Source organism: Mus musculus, chromosome 2 (assembly GCF_000001635.26).
Source record: "Mus musculus strain C57BL/6J chromosome 2, GRCm38.p6 C57BL/6J".
NCBI classification, from domain to species: domain Eukaryota; kingdom Metazoa; phylum Chordata; class Mammalia; order Rodentia; family Muridae; genus Mus; species Mus musculus.
The window spans coordinates 110,720,633-110,740,482 of record NC_000068.7 but is presented as its reverse complement, the minus strand read 5'-3'; the positions used below and the strand labels follow the sequence as shown (position 1 = coordinate 110,740,482).

The 19,850-nt window shown below is 36.8% G+C and overlaps 2 protein-coding genes across 10 annotated transcripts in view; one reads left to right on the top strand and one right to left on the bottom strand.

The window, feature by feature from the left end:
* Nucleotides 1–19,850, top strand: part of Ano3 (anoctamin 3) — a 295,191-nt gene that overhangs the window by 209,909 nt on the left and 65,432 nt on the right. For all 8 annotated transcript variants that reach the window (NM_001128103.2, NM_001355244.1, XM_030250348.1 and 5 more), the window contains one exon: nt 1,652–1,712. In NM_001128103.2, the coding sequence (NP_001121575.1) occupies nt 1,652–1,712 (61 nt within the window). The remainder of the gene's footprint in view (nt 1–1,651; nt 1,713–19,850) is intronic.
* Nucleotides 946–18,989, bottom strand: Muc15 (mucin 15). Of its 2 annotated transcripts, none has more exons than NM_172979.3 (4): nt 18,776–18,989; nt 8,578–9,299; nt 6,528–6,677; nt 946–3,136 (listed from the first exon to the last, which is right to left on the bottom strand). In NM_172979.3, exons 2-4 carry the CDS (start codon nt 9,260–9,262, stop codon nt 2,976–2,978), a joined length of 996 nt encoding a protein of 331 aa, NP_766567.1. In that variant the 5' UTR covers nt 9,263–9,299; nt 18,776–18,989; the 3' UTR covers nt 946–2,975. The 2 variants fall into 2 exon arrangements, with proteins under 2 accessions (NP_766567.1, NP_001277715.1); NM_001290786.1 differs by having other exon boundaries at nt 946–3,081.

Sequence of the window (19,850 nt, the reverse complement as noted above, 5' to 3'; positions counted from 1 at the left end):
AATTTTAGAATCATAAAAGATATTTTGTGTTTATTATCATTAAGGTTTATCTTTCTTGTTTGTTTTCTGCCCTATGCTGGGGATCAGAACAAAGGCTTGCATGTGCATTCTAGATTAACTCTCTTCCTCTGAACTAAGCATGAGGTTTTAAATAGGCTAAAGTAGAAATATACACTAGAGTGATTCCCATTAATAACCTTGTTGACTATAGATTGAGCAAGGGGGACACAATTCTACTCCAACATCTCTCATAAGAATGTCTTTTAACCGATAATTTGCCTTACCCTCATTGGGAAATAACAACTCTCAGTTTCTCTAGACATTACCCTTCCTTATCAGCAGCTTCATTTTCTGTGATTTTTATTTACCTCTAGTAAACTGCATCTTGAAAATATTAAATGACAAGAATCCAGTAATAAATTATTCATAGGTTTTAGACTCCTTTTCATCGTATCATGACTGGCATGTGATACCCACCTGCCATCTATGCAGAAGCACTCAGGCAACAAATCTATATTCCCAGCACCAGAGTGCTTGTGGTCTATAACTCTTGCACCTTAGCTAATGCAACCTCACAAAGCTTCCTTCTGTCACTTCACTCTATCATCTGAACATGCAGACACACCTTCTTCCATCATCTATGCAAGTAGGGGAAGGAAGGAAGTTCACATCCACACATGATTGATTTTCCATATGTTGTTTTATTCCCCCAATCTTATCGTTGGCTACTGTTTTTAATTCCTTATTGTGACAGACATCTATGTTAAGCTTTAGTAAACAAGCTTGGCAGAGTGTGCAGGTCTAGGCGGTCACTGAAGTCCTTGCAACCTATCCCTCATGGATGTTCAGAGGATGGGTGTTATTTCTATAACATTTATGTATGTGCCAAGTGTTGACTTTCAGTAGTTTGGGGGCAAGGTGTTGTGCAAGTAGAAAGAAGCATCAATAAATCAGATTTTATTAAATCTTAATTTTATTAAAATCTATCAATCCTTGCAATTCTAAAAATTATATTCTATAATATTGACTTTACATGCTTTATCAAACTTTATATAAGGTAACAGCTGATTAAAATATGCTTAATGATTTATGAAACATCTTAAAACAACTTAAGATGAAACTCATTACATGAAATAAATCACTACTGGACCCATGGCACATTTTGCAAGAAATAAAAGATCGGAATATTGATATGACAACTTTCAATCGAAGACACTTGCTCACTATCAGAGTTCTCTATTTTATAACTTTCCTGTTCTGGGAACTTTCACTAACAGGAAACAAAATGAAGCAAAACTTGTTGTTTTAAGTTACACACTAACTTCTTACATTTCAGGGTGTTAGTATGTTTGACTGTAGTGCAAAATGGCTTCTTTGGGAATCTAGAACAACTTAAAGGCCAAAATGAAAGTGAGGTACAAAGAAATCAGAGGGAGGTGAGAAAAAGAAAAATCTGTTGTTTCCTCATCTCTCCTGTGAGGAAATTACATAAACTACTGGAAAACCAGTGAAGGTACCAGGTCAATAGATTAAAAGACTATACAATACGGTGATAGGACCTAGGGAGAAACCACAGTACCTAATGCTAACAATAACTTCTATTTTAGTACAACCACTAGTATAATTAATATTTCTATTTTTTTCTATTAAGGTAACATATTTGTTTGATAATGGAGGGACAGTTTTCTTCGCTATTTTTATGGCAATATGGGGTGAGTATTTTCTTTCATTATTCATTTTACAATTCTGACTTTCTAAAATGTTTTCTGTGTTACACACACACACACACACACACACACATGCACACGCACATGCAAGTGCCACTCATACCGTGTATTGACTCAACAATAAAGACTATAAGATATCTAAGATACTACTTTCTTTGTTCATCATTCACTCCTTGGGAATTTAACTTTATTTGATCCTCTAGTCTTTGAGGCTCAGACTGTCAAAGGCAGGAGTTGATCGAAAACAAACTAAAACCAGAATTAAGTCTCTTCTATCGTTACGTGTCCAAATGATGATGTGTTTGCATGCTAACTCTCGTTGCTGTTTTCCCTGTGCTCCATGCCTCTAGAAAGACAGATATTTCACATGTGACTGAACAGACGTCTATAATATACTACAAATTCTATTTCTAGCTAACAAGTAAAATTTGTACTATGTACAAGTATATCCCTCACCCTTTTCCTCATGTTTCCAATTGAGATTCTAAGGTGCCCAATTAACTGAAACCTGATGTGTACTCATGCAAGCTGAAGTTCTTAAAACTTTGAGGACTTTCAGGGAAGATATCACTTTCCTGGCTAGAGTCAGTTTTCTCCCTCAGTCCTGTTGAATGCCCCTATTGTCAACATGCCAGCCAAAGGGACTAACCACATGTACTGTTGCAGAAGAGTGAATGTATTAGGAGACAAGCTTTTCGTTCTTATTGCCTTAATTTCTCAGAACCAAACATTCTGCCATATAGTATTTCTGACTTTGAAACAACCCAGAAAAAAAATTATCACCCAAACTATGCCCCCAAGAAAATGCTTGTTTTATTCTGTGGTCCTGAATTACAGACAAGAAGAATAAAGAGTTAACTCCTGTTTCTTGTTTAAAAACAAACTATTTAAAGAAAATCTAGTTTTGGTTCCCAGATTTTGTGTGAAGAACGGTTATTGTTATCAGTCAGCGCTGCCATGGTAATGTTGCATTAATTTTACCTTATCCCACAAAGGTTTCCTTGGAAAATAAACCAAAATAAAAATTATGGTTGTATAACACATGCTTCAGCCCAGCTGAAGACTGCAAGAAAAGAAAGCTTTTCGATGACAGATGCACCCTGCTTTTCCTGCACATTTCCTGTTTGTGCAGCATTCCCTGTGCAAGCAGCACAGCAGTGATCTTGCAGAACCTCTTGAATGATGAATTTGTTGAAAGGTCAAAATGGAGATGAACTTGTGCCCTCTGCAGCCATCTTTCTCCTAATTTTATATTGAGGGGCGAAGTGGAGGTATAGCATCCATAGGAATGCCATCTTGCAGGCTTTCTCCCCCTTCTGGCATGGATGAATCACTCACAGCTGGGTTGTAGTAACTAGAATTTCCAAAATTGACATCATAAGGTTCTGGTGCATTGTCTAATCGCAGAACTGAAAGAAATAGCAAAATCAACAGACTTGTTTTACGGCAATGGTCTAAATAATGGATGCTCTGACACCTGATTACATTATCAGACTTTAGGAACGGTTCTAGGTGATGAGCAGGTACTTCTTCTTCTTCAAACATTATTTCAAAATTTTAGATGAGTAGATATTTTTTACATTACACATTTATTTCTATGAATAGGAGAAAAGAGGTAGTTCTCAAATTCTAAATTGGACACAAAATTAAGAAATTAAGGAAGATATCTCAACAAAGCATACCAATACCCAATACTTGAAAATATAAACATTAATTGTCTTTTTCATATTTTGGTTTTAATCTTCTGGCACAAAAATATTTTTAAGTGAGGACAGTTAGTAAATCACCAGTATTTACTGCTTATCCTAATACATTGAGAGTCAACCCTGTGAATGTTTAGAAGGAAGTAAAACGATGTATGAAAGCATGCCTCCACCTGATAGATGGAGTAATTACTCAATATAGTCTGATAGATGACTGGTGGAGGGAGGTGTTTCATTTTTAGCAAATGGAGACACTTTCTCAATGTGCTTATTTTCAGAGAAAACTTAGGTATGCTTTAGTTGTCTTAAAGTGTTGCAACCAAGGAACAATTACAATTAAATTAGTGGTTTAATTACTCCTGTAAGTATTATGTTGCCTGACTATTCCTTAAGCCATCTACTTACAAAATAGCCTCCCTGGAACTCTGGGTCTTTGAAAAGGTACCTCAAAGCTATACAGAAGAGATCACAAAGGTCTCATGATTGAACTGCTCATCTAAGCATCAATCACAAGTACTTAGATTGCAAAAAGTGACAGCAGAATTGTTTATATTATGTACTTAGTGAAAACTTATTAATATACATATATACATGTGTGTATACATACACATGTGTATATAAGTATATTTACATATATGTGTATACATATTTATATTTATATATATGTATATATATATATATTGAAATTTAAAAAAATCCTCTTTCACTTTGAAACAGGTAACCTTAGAAATATGGATTAGTAGAAACCCATAAACAGAATTCTCCTACATTTACAGTAATTAGATCTGATTTTGAATATGTGTAATGTATCAACCAAACTCAATAGGACTTTACCAGTAGACTCAATAGAGGCAGGTACCTATTTGTTATAATGTCAGAAAGCCTTGTATGTGCAAGAAAGCTGGCCTTCTCCTCATAGAGCATAAGAGATAAGCATCTGAAGTTATTTCATTTATCTTACATTTGAATAATATATATCTCAAACTCTTTGCTTTGTGCATATCAGTTTCTATTTACAGATATTGTTGCCCTTTTAATCTCTCATATATATATATGTATATATATATATATATATATATATATATTTATATATATATATAATAGTGTGTGTGTGTGTTTGTGTGTATGTGTGTGGTGTGTTTATACATACTTGTATGTGTACATCTACACATGTGGAGACACAGAAGCTTATGTCAGACATATTCCTCAAAGATTCTTTGCCTTACATATTGAAACATGGTCTCTCAGTTAAAAACCTCACCAGTCTCCTTGTTTGCAGAACCCCCTTCTCCACCTTACAAGTGTTGAAATTATGGGCTCACTTACCAGAATTTTTCACAGGTTCTAGGGATCTGAACTCTGGTTGTTATGTTAAGACAGCAAGTATGTCCATTAACCTATCTCTAAAGCCCTGGTTGGCTTTTTTTAAAATATGTTTTATTAGGTATTTTCCTCATTTACATTTCCAATGCTATCCCAAAAGTCCCCCATACCCTCCTCCCCCACTCCCCTACCCATCCACTCCCACTTTTTGGCCCTGGCGTTCCCCTGTACTGAGGCATATAAAGTTTGCATGACCAGTGGGCATCTCTTTCCACTGATGGCCGACTAGGCCATCTTCTGCTACATATGCATCTAGAGACACGAGCTCCGGGGTACTGGTTAGTTCATATTGTTGTTCCACCTATAGGGTTGCAGATCCCTTTAGCTCCTTGGGTACTTTCTCTAGCTCCTCCATTGGGGGCCCTGTGATCCATTCAATAGCTGACTGTGAGCATCCACTTCTGTGTTTGCTAGGCCCCGGCATAGCCTCACAAGAGACAGCTCTATCTGGGTCCTTTCAGCAAAATCTTGCTAGTGTATGCAATGGTGTCAGCATTTGGAAGCTGATTATGGGATGGATCCCCGGATATGGCAGTCTCTAGATGGTCCATCCTTTCGTCACAGCTTGGCTTTAAAAACACATTTTAAGCTGGGCGGTGGTGGCACAGGCCTTTAATCCCAGCACTTGGGAGACAGAAGCAGGCAGATTTCTGAGTTAGAAGCCAGCCTGGTCTACAAAGTGAGTTCCAGGACAGCCAGGGCTACACAGAGAAACCCTGTCTCGAAAATTATAAATAAATAAATAAATAAATAAATAAATAAATAAATAAATACACATTTTAAGAGTGCCAAAGTTCTGAAATAAACTTCATTCCAGAGGTCTTTAATCTGTGCACATTGTGAAACTTCCAGATCCTGTGATTCAGAGACACATTTCTTGTTATTTCCTGGGTTTGTTTGTCTGGTTAGTTTGTTTCAAACAATGACAAAATAAAATGTAAAACAAAAACTAACAAATTGGAACTGGACAAAACGAAGAGAAGGAAAGATGCCCAAGATGAGGCACAATGATAATCAGGAACCTACTTGTTTGACACTCATGAGTCTCATTAAACACTAAACTGGAAGCCATTAAATATACACAGGGGACATTTGCAGACCCTAGAGGTCCATATGACCACTGGTCATGTTGATATATAGGGCCTTGATTTCTTGGTGTCCTCTATGCCCTCGGGCTTACTATCTTTTCCCTCCTCTTCCATAAGGTTCTCAAGCTTTGAGAGGAGGAACTTGATCCTACTTAGGGTTGAGTGTTCCAATGTCTTTCACTTTCTGCATAATGCCTGGCTGTGAGTCTATAGTCTTCCCTAACTACTACAAGAGGGTGATTCTCTGATAGCTGATCATATTTGTTTTTCTGGGTCTGGAATAAAAATCATCTCAGGATGATTTTTTCCCCCTAGTTCCATTTACCTGCAAATTTCAGAGCCACAGTGAATTTCAGAGTGAATTTCATATTACTAACTTCAAATTTTCTACACATATGTCTGGATTCTAGAAATACTATTTAAATCCAGTTTTGATACAATGAGCAAAAATTCCAAAGGTTTTTAAATGTCATAGATAAATAGTGCAATTCTTTTCTTGAAGTGGCAATGGCTCTAAATAAATTTTGTCTGTTTCTGTCATTTGGTACTCCGACTCCTTCCTATGTAGCAGAGTGTCACATACTGAATCTATTGCATGTTGGTGATGGTCTGAAAGAAGTTTATACCTGGTTCGTTTCTGTCATCATAAAGGCGCCGATGGGAAAATGAATCTGTTTTCCGTTGTCCACACAATAAGTAGCCAACAAGGCTAAGCAGTGAAGCACCCAGGATGGCTCCTAAAATGGCTCCAAATACTATTCCTGTGTTCTTATTCTCTAGAAGAAAAAAGCAAAAGATACAACTAAGAAATAAAAAAACAATTATTCAAAAAAACAAAAATTCATATGCAAAGAGACATTATACAAAAGATTTGAATGTTTTAAATTAGATATCAACAGTGTATCTCTGTATGTGTACATTATTATATGTTCAGTATTTGTGATATAGTGCTCAAATAATTCATTATAAAATTGCACATAAACATTCACTTTATTTGAAAGAACTTAATTTATAATTGATTATTACTGATTACCTCCAAAGATACTAAACTGCTATATTTTAAAGAAGATCTAATTTCAGTAATTAATAATTTATTTACAAAATTTTTATAAACCCCGAGTCTATGGGGAAACTTAAAGTTGGAATGAACTTTAACTTTGTATAATAATTCAATACATGGGCACACAGACACAAACACAAAACAGTACTGAGTAATAAGTAATCCAACAACAAAATGCCAAGAAGGCACCAGAAGGAAATGCAATCATCCTTGGTGTAACACATTTACAAACAGAGAAAACCAAATAAGCAAAGGACAAATGCAAGATGTTTGTACTGTCTACTTATACCTCAGAGCTCAGTTCTCAAGAAACTACAAAAATGTACTGTGTTATGCCCTTTTGTGGGATAATTAACTTGAAAATTAAGTAATCATTAAAGTACTACAACCCTCTGCCCTCTTGATACCAATTGTAGTTTTAAATATCTTGAAAATTTCACTAATTAGGCATATAAAGTTTTTCTTAGGCTCCCTAAAGTCACTCCTAATGAAATTAACTCATTTGGAATACAAAACAACAACAACAAAAAGCTGTTAATATAGAAAGAAGCAAAGTTAACAAGTCTGATAAAAGAACTATGGTATGGTTCAGTGCTTCAGTGCTCTGTATTCACAATATATATTTATTTAGTTTATATAGACAACAAATACAGTTTTAAATATTGTTTCTAATGAACTAAAAGAGCATACATGAATTATGGGATATATTAAAATTAAAGTCAAAATAAGAACATGTGTATACTCATGTTGTCATCAGTAATTTAAAAAAATCTTAGATTTCAGGTGTTAAAACATTTCCAAATGCTGACAACAACTTACAAATGCCAGCTTACATATACAATTATACAGTATAGTTGATTTAACCACTAAAAATTTATGCAAAGGCACTGGGTTAATTAAAAAGTGGGGTTTTTATTAAAAAAATAAATCACTTTAGGCATACAAGCATACAGCTAGACCTGAAGGAAATTAAGCTTAATGACTGCATTATATAACCTTTGATATATTTCCTATTTTACATCTTTAAATTTGGCATAATTTCTAAACAAATAATGTATATGTTTATATAATAATGTTTTGTCAAAAATATGTGTTAAATTAGATATTAAACTAAAAGTTAAGGATGTTTTCCTTGGTGTAAGCTTGTCTAAGTAACTCTAGGAGTGTTGCTCTTCTGTTATTGTCCTTGAATAACTGCATGTGGAATCATGTTATCTATAAAAGCACTCATTTTGTTCAGTCTTTCGAAGTTCACATGCATATATTTTAAAGCTTATTTGCATAATATTCCTGGAAGCACCAAAAGTCCAGATTGTCTTTAGAGAGTCAGTGGAAATTGTCACCCAATGTCTCAGGCAGGGTTTTACTTACCATCGCAACCATACATCCCACTGTCTCCTCATATTCCCACCTGCTAGGAACTAGCATGTGTTCAATTAAGTCCTAAAACCACTCCAAAGTTTTTATTGTTTACTCCTCACAATAAGAATGACTCATACAATTACAGTTGCCTGCCTTTCCCCAGAATGCCACTCTTTGGATTTAATTTATATGACTTCTCTAGAGATTCCTCTCTAGCCTTAAATAACCAGAAACTTAAATCCTTGTATATATACCTTTTGGGGTGTCTGATGTATTTGGGAAAAGTTTTGAATTATTGGTGAATTTTAGTGTAGGTTGTAAAGTTGTTTTTTCTTGATACGGGGTAAAACCAGCAAAGTTGTCATTGTTTGTGGGGAGCCATTCAGTAGGTTCAGCTGTGAAAGGGGTCACAGGTGTGGTCTTTGGAGGTGGAGGGAAGGGTCTTACTGTAGTGGAAATATCTTCAGGACTGTTCATTGTGTCATTGTCCAAAGACCAAGTAAAGTTTTCTGGTGATGGGGAATTTGTAGAATTGGAATGTTCGGAGACCTGTAAAGGATTTGCGTCTGCTGTGGATGAGTTCAAAGGCAACTTGGAAACAAAGCCCTGAACCAAGGGAGGAACAGAATATGTGGAGGAGGGTCTGGAACTCTCAGATGAGCTAGTCATTAGCCAGGTTCTGGTGGAATTTGTTGTTCTGAAGGTTGTAGATAAATTCAAAGGAGAAGGAGTTGTCACCATGAGATTGGAGATATCACTTCCATTCTCTGAAGTTACATTTATGCTTCTTTCCAAATGAATGGAGTTGTTTCTCATTATTTTCACATCTTCTATAGTGTGCTGAGTTACATTTCTTCGTGGATTTTGTTTCTGAGGCCTCGCAAATGGTAATGAAATGAACAGACTTGAAATCAATGCAATTTTGGCTAAGGTCAACATAGTGTCCTTCGTTGATATTGGTTTTAGTATGAGGAATCTGAAAGAAAGTAACAGTCATTTGAATTATAAGAGCATTCTGCATTTTCTATGGATCTTTATTGCTAAGGGGGGGGATCTAGACATAATGTGGAAGTGATAATATTTTTCTTGTTCTAATAAGTTGGGTTTGGGTAGATTGTGGATTTAAACCAGTGCCATGAAGTTCGATTTTCTATATAATTTTTCCTTCTAGGAAAATGCCAGGAAACAGCCTTGTCAAGTTAGATACTGAATTTTAAAGGTCACCAAGCTTGGAACAACTTGAAAATATATTTATTAATATAGACATATATGCATAGGCTATAAAATAATTTTAAGTATTGTAAATGTAAGAGTCAGATGCAGATATTTGCACCCAACCAATAGACAGAATCAGCTGACCTCTGTTGTTGAATTAGGGAAGGCTGAAAGAAGATGAGAAGGGGGATCCGTAGGAGGACCAGCAGTCTCAATTAATCTGGACCCCTGGGATGTTTCAAACACTGGACCACCAAACAGACAGCATACAACAGCTGATATGAGACCCCCAACACACATACAGTAGAGGACTTCTGGGTTTATGTTCATTCAGAAATAATGCACCTAACCCTCAAGAGACTGGAGGCCCCAGGGAGTTTAGAGGTCAGGTAGGGGTAGGGGGGTAGGGCATCCATGTGGAGATGGGGTGGAGTGGGAAGGAGATGTGGGATGTGGAGCAGACTGAGGGTGGATGGGGTAGCGGGGAATGGAATATAGAGTGTAAAAAATAAAATTAAATAAAAAAAAAAAATAAGATATGCAGAGCTGTCCGGTTTCTTCAAATTTTCAGAGAGCATGTTATTTCCTGAAATATGACTTTAAATTCTGATATATCAAGTACAGTGATAGTACAAACTTTGTAATCCCTAAGACATTAGAACAGTGGTCTCAAACTTCCTAATATGAGACATATAACATAGTTCCTGATGCTGTGATGACCCTCCAACCATAAAATTATTTTTGCTGCTACTTGAAAACTGTAATTTTTCTTTTGTTGTTGTTGTCATTGTTTTAGTTGTTGTTGTTTGTGTTTGAGACAGGGTTTCTCTGTGTAGCCCCGGCTGTCCTGGAACTCACTCTGTAGAGCAGGCTGGCCTCAAACTCAGAAATCTGCCTGCCTCTGCTTCCCAAATGCTGGGATTAAAGGCATGAGCCACCACTGCCCGGCTATAATTTTTCTACTATTTTGAATCATAATGTAAATATCTGTGTTTTCCAATCATCTTAGGCCAAACCTCCCTTGACTACATTTTATTCATGTTTACTTCCTTTTAATTCATTGAAGCTGAAATAGCAGCTGAAATAAATAAAGAATATGGTTGAGGGTATGTATAAAAAATTTTATGTGGGTTAATTATGGCATAGTTCTGTAATAAAATCATCATAGTGACGTAATTAACCCAAGTACATCATTTTGCTTAGGTGTGTGAGTTCCCTAACTCATAGTGGGTGATAAGGAAAACATTAGAACAGATATTTATTAAAATTCTGGTTTCTGTCACAAATAATCTATGGCATCATCATCATTATAAGTTGTTAGTATATTATTATCAAGGGAACCAAACTGTTTTACAGGATTACTTTAAACTAAATCAACTACTACTTGAAGAAATATTCAGACCACTAACTGACCTAAAGTCAGCACTTAATGCACACCAACCTCCATTTGGTATCAGTTAATAGTCACACTATCTGTATATGAGGGTTAATGATATGAGTGAATCTTGTGAGTAAGATGGGTAAGGAGAAGGAGGAGTGTGCAGAATACAAGCCTTACTGACAATTTTTTAGGAAGACTCCAGGAGAAAAATCACAGATTTGTAACAATATATCTGTAATTCATTCAAGAAAAATAAGCTGAGAGAAGCTTTTGGGAAAAGTGCTTTTACAACAAATGGCCATTATGTGCTTTCGACTGAAGGGGTAGGTTGCTCAGTATGACTTTCATCTCTGAAGCATTTCCATCAAATACTTTTTTGAAACCAAGGAGTTACTGCACATTTTGAGCCTTAACAACTTGTGTACTGAGAAAAGCGGGTCACTCACAACAGCATTTTAATTTGACAGGGAATTACGAAAACATTTGGTGTTCTTTAACTGTTATCACAGTCATCTATTACATTAAGAACAAGTTGATTTTAATATTTGTCAAATTAAAAAGCATTGTATCATGCTAACCTTTGGAATGCATTTACATAATTGGCTCTCTGCTTGCTGTGTATTATCAAAGTTTTCAGTATAAAGGTGTACATATACTTTCAGAAGGCCATATAGAACAGCAACAGTGGAAGTTCATAGCAACATACATTTTAATGTTAAAGATCATTCTTGAAAAAAAATGACTGGACTATTACATACTGTTTCATTTTGAAATTTGACCAAAGAATATGAATCTCTGCTTTGGAAATGATGCATTCTTCCTTTATTTTTGATTATAATACAATTAAAATATTTCCTCCCTTTCAAAAAAAATAGACACACTATCTCTGCAATGCAGTGTTGGTCATGACCACTTTAAGGACCAAATGACCCTTTCCAGGAGTGGCCTAAGACAATTGGAAAACTCAGATATTTACATTACAATTCACAACAGTAGCAAAATTATAGTTATGAAGTAGCAATGATTTTATGGTTGGAGGGCCATCACAGCACAAAGAACTATATTAAAGGTCTCAGCTTTAGGATGATTGAGAACCATTGCTCTAGTGTCAGGGATTACAAAGTCTACACTATCATTGTGCTTGATGCAGTGATATCTTGAGATAGGAACAGCTGATGCTATGTTTTTCATCTACATGAAGAAACTGAGGCTCAGAGTGACTAAAAATAGAAATGAATGAACAGAAGAAGCTAAACAACAAAGCAGGGTTAACCCTTGAGCTGAGACTATTGCTTAGCTGTTAGAGTGCTTGCTCAGCATGCAAAACATCTGCATTCCATCTCAGCATTGCATAAATCAAGCAAGCTAGTACATGTCTGTACTCCCAGCACTAGGAAGGAGTGTGGAGGAAGTAACAGCATTAGAAGTTCAAGGTAATTCTTACTACATAGTCTGAGGCCAGCCTGGGTGATTGTTGAGGTTTGGTTTTTTGCTATGTATTGCAATGCTAAATACTGAGCCCCCAAGGCCTGATTGCCTTCAGGAACAAGATAATCAGGATGTACACAAAAGAATGCTATGTGACCTTGCTCCTTAATCTAAATCTATTGGTTGAATAAAGATGACCACAGTCTATAGCTGGGCACAATAGAGATAGGTGGACTTGGGCTTTGAGGAGGACCACCACAAGAGGGAGAAGAAAGTAGAGGGAGGAGAAGATGTCATGGGATAGTTGAGTTATGAAAACATGCCATGAGGGCTGACCAATAGACATTAGTAGCAACCCACATAGAATGTAGCAAACTGTAATTCAGGGTTATTGATAGGGAAGTAGAAATAATAGCATAGAGAGTAGATATCTGCTCAGTCCAGTGCATTAATGCTTACTATAGACATAAAGGTCATGTGTCTTTTATCTAGTAACTGAATGAACAAAGGAAGAATAGAAACCTTCTATTCATATTTTTAAAAATTGTATACAGCAGGATGCATGAGACACCATTTCAATCTCTTCAAACAATAAAATGAGAAATAATTCGATGCTCCTCAAATTGGGTCTTACTTCTTATTAAAAGATTCCAACTTGACACAGGAAAAGGGAGCAAGTTTAGTTGCTAAATTTTAAGGTTCTGTATTTTCTGTATTTTTTAAGATTTATTTTTATTTTGTGCACTGGAGGATTTGCTTGAGTGCATGCATGTATTCCACATGTGTGTCTGGCGCCCATGAATGTCAGAAGAGGGAACCAATTCCTCTGGATTTAGAGTTATGGACAGTTGTGAGCTGCCAATGGGTGTTAGGAAATGAGCCCTGATTCTCTCGAAAAGCAACCAGAGCTTTTAGACATTGGGCTCTCTCTTCAGCCACTTGCCTGTAGTTTTTCAAGGATATCTCTGAATTTTCACAAATTCTGTCAACACTGCTGATTTTTTTTAATTTAGGGTTTAGAGAGCCTCCATACCCCTTGGATTATAATTTGGTTGTTTTACCCACACCAACCTTCCACTCAATGACTTGTCACAAGTTAGCATATCTGCATCATATTGTGATATACTGTCTTCATCAAAAGCTTTTAGGAATCAGTCAACTGACTTGCATTCCAAAGGTTTAAGTGTGATATAATATTTTCCATCACTGTTCTAATCGTTTAAGTAAAGTCTTAAAATAAAAGGAAAGTAGGAGCTCTGGAGGTACTGGTTGGTTTATATTGTTGTTCCTTCCATGGTGCAGCAAGCTCCTTCAGCTCCCTCAGTCTTTCTATAGCTCCTCCATTGGAGACCTTGTGCTCAGTCCAATGGTTGGCTGAGAGCAACCACCTCTGTATTTGTCAGGCACTGGCAGAGCCTCTTAGGAGACAGCTATATCTGGCTCATGTCAGCAAGTACTTGTTGGCATCCACATTAGTATATGGACCACCAACCAAAGAGTATACATGGAGGGACCCATGACTCCGACTGCATATGTAGCAGAGGATGGCCTTGTTGGACATCAATGGGAGGAGAGGCCCTTGGTCCTGAGAAGCCTCAATGCCCCAGTGTAGGGGAATGCCAGGACAAGGAAGCTAAAGTGGGTGGGTTGGTGAGCAGGGCAAGGGGGTATGGGATAGGGGGTTTTTGGAGGGGAAACCAGGAAATGGGATAAAATTTTAAATGTAAATAAAGAAAATATCTAATAAAAAAGAATGGATAAATAAGGCAGGTAGGCATGTAGAAATATTCACAGGCACATTAGTTATGAGTTTCTGGCAGAAATCCAACAGTAACAGATTGAACAAAAACCCTGGCCTGAACAAAAACCCTGAACAAAAAATAGTGAAAATTAAATCTTAAGATTTAATGTACAATATAGATGATTATCATCAACATAATGCAGAGCCTAAAAATTGAGGCATATTGTGTAACCCCATGTACATTAAGTTCAAACTAGGCACAACTCTGTTAGAAGACAAGAGACTGCAGACAGATAGGCATGGAAAGAGAGTACTGTTCATTTAAAGGGTTCTCATGTGCTTGTCATACTCTGTTTCCAGACCGGAATTATAGAAATGTTTTCATTTGTGGTAATTCTTCATCCTTATATTTTATTTTTGTTCACTAATCATTAATACAAGTGGTTTAAGTCATAAAGTTGTTAACATAATCAAAAAATTGTATTATAAATTACATATTTGCTATATTAGAGACTTCTTAAGTTTTACATCAAATCATTAAAAGCAATCAAACAGAACAAGAGTTGTAATCATAAATACAAATAAATAAGGAGAAAAATAAAGAATACCATCAAGGTGTCAAGTGTAGAGATAAAATAAAGCTTGACATACTTGAGTTAAAGTTAATGTGTGGAGTTGCCTCATAATAACTGGAGGAAACTAAATTCAAAGTCTCCCAAGAATGGGAAAATCTGCACCTGACAAAGTCTTTTCTGTAGTGAGGCTTAAGTACTGACTTAAGTACTTAAGTACCTAGTCCCCTGCTCCTACATACTTCAAATGTGTTTAAAATATTCAGAATACATAAGACAATGTAATAGGTGGGAATTTTAGATCATTTAAGAAACAAGGATACAAAAACATGTTCAGTACAGGCCTTTCTTCTGCACTGTTTCGATTTGCTTTTGGTTATATGCATGGACATATAGCCCGTGAATATGCAAGTACAACTGTACTTGGTAAAGCAACTACAAAGAAGGTTTCTGTCTTTGTAGACCCCTTCCCACCACCATTTTACTTTTAAACAGCTTCTAAATTGAAGGGCTTAGGCCATACTGGAAACACTACAAACCCAGTAATGTAAAAGCACATAACTTATGTGCTTCTCAAACATGGTGAATATTTTATTTTAACCCAAGAAACTCCAACAACTGTGTATGTCTTCTCTTGCATGATCTACATAGAGAAAACATCAGAGATTTGGGGGGAGTCTATAGTTCAATATTATGTTCAGGGCCTTATGTGGTAGGTACATTTACAATGCAGGTTAGCTTGGTGTAATTACACGTGTACTTTGGAGATATTTTTCTCCAGTGAAATCGGTACAGATCACAGAACACAGAGTTGTCTTTCTTTCACCTGCTGCCTGTGCTTTACAAGGCATGACACTTGGTCATGCTTTCTATCTTTATTATGTCAGTTGGTTTACATTCTCTCTATTTGGGTCCTAAAATTTTGGTCATCAGAATGAAAAAGGCCCTTGGCTATTCTAATTTTCTTTCAGTGTTACATGAGGAATGCAGCCTGGAGCTCTCACCCCCTCCCGTAAAGAGAAGCCTCATATCACCAGCCAACACAGTGAGCTTTATTGTGTCAGGTTCACCCTGCCTGTAACATTGAACCACCGAGGGCATCTCTCTTTCCTTCACCTCACTTTTGAGTGTAACCTGAAAACCTACGGTATCAATACCTCAAATAAGCCAAAGCCTATAATTTATCACCTGAAAAAAAGATGTAAAATGTAGGAAGACAGGAGCAGATATTATGTCTGAATACAAAGTACAGTTAACTCAAAAGTTAATACAGCTGTGGCTACAGCATTGCAAAGTCTGATTTAGGCCTATAACATTGCGTGGCATTGGCTTCTCCTCCCTGGCTTTTAGGGTTACCATGTAACATATCTTAGTTAGGTATGCCTCATCTTACGGGAATAAAAGAAGCCCAAAACGTAAGCCATCAGGTTTTCAAAAACTCTAGCTCTGGAATTTTGCAAAAGCAAGGACTGTGTGACTCGGGCTAAGTTAGACCCCACTGAACTCAAGAACGTACACTTCGAGGAGTAAGAGCAAGTAACGAGCATAACGGGATCTTTCAGAAGACAGTGGATCATATTTCCATCTTTCTCCTTTCACTATCCTTTGGGCCTCTTTCCATCCAGGATCCAAGCATTTAAACAACGTTGTCTGTCTATGTAATACATTAAGTTGTAGTTAATTGTGATGGGTCATGAATTTCAGCATGCTTGAGTTTGCCCAAGTTCATCTACCATCTACCAAGATGGCTTATATAATGGGGAAAAAGTGATAAATTGAGAGAAAGATGAAATATTTAAAGAAAGAAATTATCAGGATATTTTCTCCTGTGTTTTTGACTCTTCTTGCACCTGGGTAGGAGTAATACTAAAGGCTTAACATCCAAGGAAGATTAGGAAGTTTAACAAAAACAGATCTGTAATCATCACAAGCCAGAAAAACTAAGGTTCAGATGATGAGATGTGGAACAGAAAGACAAAATTCTGAGGGAAGCTGTGATACCTTAAGTGCATATTCTAACTTTTCTTTCTTTCTTCCTTCCTTCCTTCCTTTGTGTGTGTGTGTGTGTGTGTGTGTGTGTGTGTGTGTGTGTGTGTGTGTGTGTGTTTTGGTTTGGTTTTGGTTTGGTTTTTTGAGACAGTGTTTCTCTGCATAGCTCTGGCTGTCCTGGAACTCACTCTGTAGACCAGGCTGGCCTCGAACTCAGAAATCCACCTGCCTCTGCCTCCTAAATGCTGGGATTAAAGGCATGTGCCACCACTGTCCAGTTAAGTGCATATTCTAAACATCTAGAAATTGATGCTATTTTACAGGGTTTTTTTCTTAATTTAACAACAATTAAAATATAATTTCAAAGAGTATATTTCAGTTTTTGAATAATTTTTCCATAGGGAAGATGAATAGTGCCTTCACCTTTTCTTTACTCTTAACTTTGAAGGATAGATCTCCACAGAAAGCTTGGAAACCCTGGGAGAGGAGACACATGTATGTCCGTGGAGGCAAACCTGCTGCCTGTGCTTCATTTTGATTATTCTTCATTGTACAATGTCATCACTCTGCTGAACCTCCCTTTGTGGTTGAGTTATTCTGCTTATCCAAGCTTTAAGAATAAGGAGGCATGCTGACTATATCTGGCTGTAAACTCATGCAGGAAAAAGTATAATATTAATTCTTAACTCAGTCCAAAACAGAGTTTAAAGTAACAGCATCAGCTTAGGTATATGGAAGATATCATATAATGTTCTTGTGACGCATCCCTAAGAGGTATAGACCCACTTCACCCAAGTGCTTTTGATTGTTTCTTGTCACAGACCTTACCTTACCAACGTAGATGGGTTTATTTATTTGTTTACTTTTGTCGTTAAAACCACAGTCATCCATGTGGCTAATATTTCAGGCAGACCTTGAGTACTTGAGTGTTATTCTGAGTAGCCTTGGCAATTTTGGTCAGCATTGAGTATCATCTCTGGAGCAACATTAATGGGAACTTAAGAAAATTATGTCTAGAACTCTCTCATTATACAAAGGTTTAGAATCATGAGAAGTCAGAAATTCTATTTGTACTAAACACACACACACACACACATATATATATATATATATATATATATATATATATATATATTTGGTAAAGAAAGGTAGAATGATATTTTTCCTTGTAAGAAATTTCCTAAGGTTTTTCTATCATTCTATTAAGAGATTCAGATAAACATTAGAAAAGAGAGAGAAAGAGAGAGAGAGAGAGAGAGAGAGAGAGAGAGAGAGAGAGAATGACATCCTGCTTGCTATTTTGGGACTCGAGTCATGAATTTCACAACTGAGAAAAAGTAGGTGGATGACTACAAAGCTTAGAAAGAATGTGTGTTCAAAAGATATGTTCTGAATCCAAATGCCCAGGCATGAGGTTTAGATGTCTATCACATTTCACTGTCTTTAGAAACAGCCTCTATGAATCTAAAAGAAAGTAGGTCAGGGAAGCAAGCTGAAAATGGCTTCTGCAAACCCTATTTAAATCCTCATTCCACAGGAGGCCTTCTGTGAGGGACTTAGCCTTCTGAAATTTCTGGGAATTCCAGTCATTTGTACTAAGCATGCTAGATAAAATAATGAAAATGTACAGTTTTTAACTTTTTGGTTAAGAACACCATTGAAAAAGATGTATAAAAGCTTGTAATTCATTGCATATAAATATAACTTCCCCTCAAAATGATATTATACTTAAAAAGAAACTTTAAGCCGAAATGCATAATTTAGAGCTATTTGGCTTATGTTCCTGTCACCAGTTCCAATTAACGCTTTAATGGCTTTATTAAGACTTGACTGAGGACACTGTAAACACTTAAAATGACTTTTCTGCCTCTTTATTCAGTTAGCAACTTTGGCAGTGCTTCTTAAAGTTTATTCATTTAGCAATGCAAATATAGAAGGTAATTAACTAAGGAAACAATGGCCTGTTTATACTAGAGTCTCTGTAGCTACTTGCCTGACTGTTCTGTCAAAAGTTGAAGCCACTGTGATTCTCTTTGATAAAGGAGAGAGGGAGAGAGAGAGAGAGAGAGAGAGAGAGAGAGAGAGAGAGAGAGAGAGAGAGAGGATCCAAAGGAACACACACTTACCTTCAGAACTAACAGGTATTTACAGATGGTGAAGAAAATAGCGCTGTTGACCTGGCTACAGTAAGACCTCAGCACACGGAAAAGCAGGTGGCTTAAGTCTGACAGTGTGGCATTGAGCAGGACACAGGCAGATGCTAGAGAAACAAAATTGGGTGGGGCTGGCCGGCCTGCTGGCTGGCTGGCAGTATCTTGCTTGTGTAATAGAGCAGCCAAGAACCTGACTGACCTGCCTCTCAGCTGTAAGCAATAGGATATCACCTCACTCAGGTCTGAAGAAAGTCCAACCCTCTAGTTTTCATAGGTTACTTTGACTGATTTTAAGATAGTCTGGTTCTTTGCAGCAGTAGCAAAAAGGGAATTGTTTATTTCTTGAGGGGGAGGGGTGATAGCATCCTCTGGAGTATTAAGAACTCTTAACTTGCTGGGTACCTGTTTGCAGGCAAGGAAGCCCCAGTGAGTCATGTGCCACACCTACTTCTTCTCTATGCTAGCCCAAAGTTATTACAACCCATAAACAAATTCTTCGCTTCTCTGCAGTGACCCTTTGTGACCTTAAACCTAAATGTGACAACTCCGGAGGGGTCAGTAGTCAGGGACTAACCTGAAGTGTACTAAAACTGATGTTGTAGAAAGTCATCTTTACACAGTCAATTCAAGAGCTCTGTAGAGGGGGTTACTATAGAAATAATGTCCAGTACTAAATTGAGGTTGTTAGTGATTGTCCAACCTTTAGGGAATCACTGGGGCTTACCTGAGAATGACCCAGGAGCGCTCTTGATCAAGCAGCTTCCATTCTGTGTTCTGTTTGCTTTGTGGCTCAAATTAGAGTAGATTTCTGGAGGGCCTGGTTCATAGTTAAATACCTGAGTTAGTAACAAATTGTCATGCTTCTGTTCACCTCCTTCCATGTCTTATCAAAAGGAGCAGTGTTTCCTTCAATATTTGGGCACTGGTATCAATCTCTCCTGATTAATATACGCAAGGTTTACACTTGTTTCCTGCTGTACAAAGAGTGAGATTTCCAATGGCTAAAGTGGTAAATGAAACTTCACCTAAAAGGCATTGAGCTATTTGA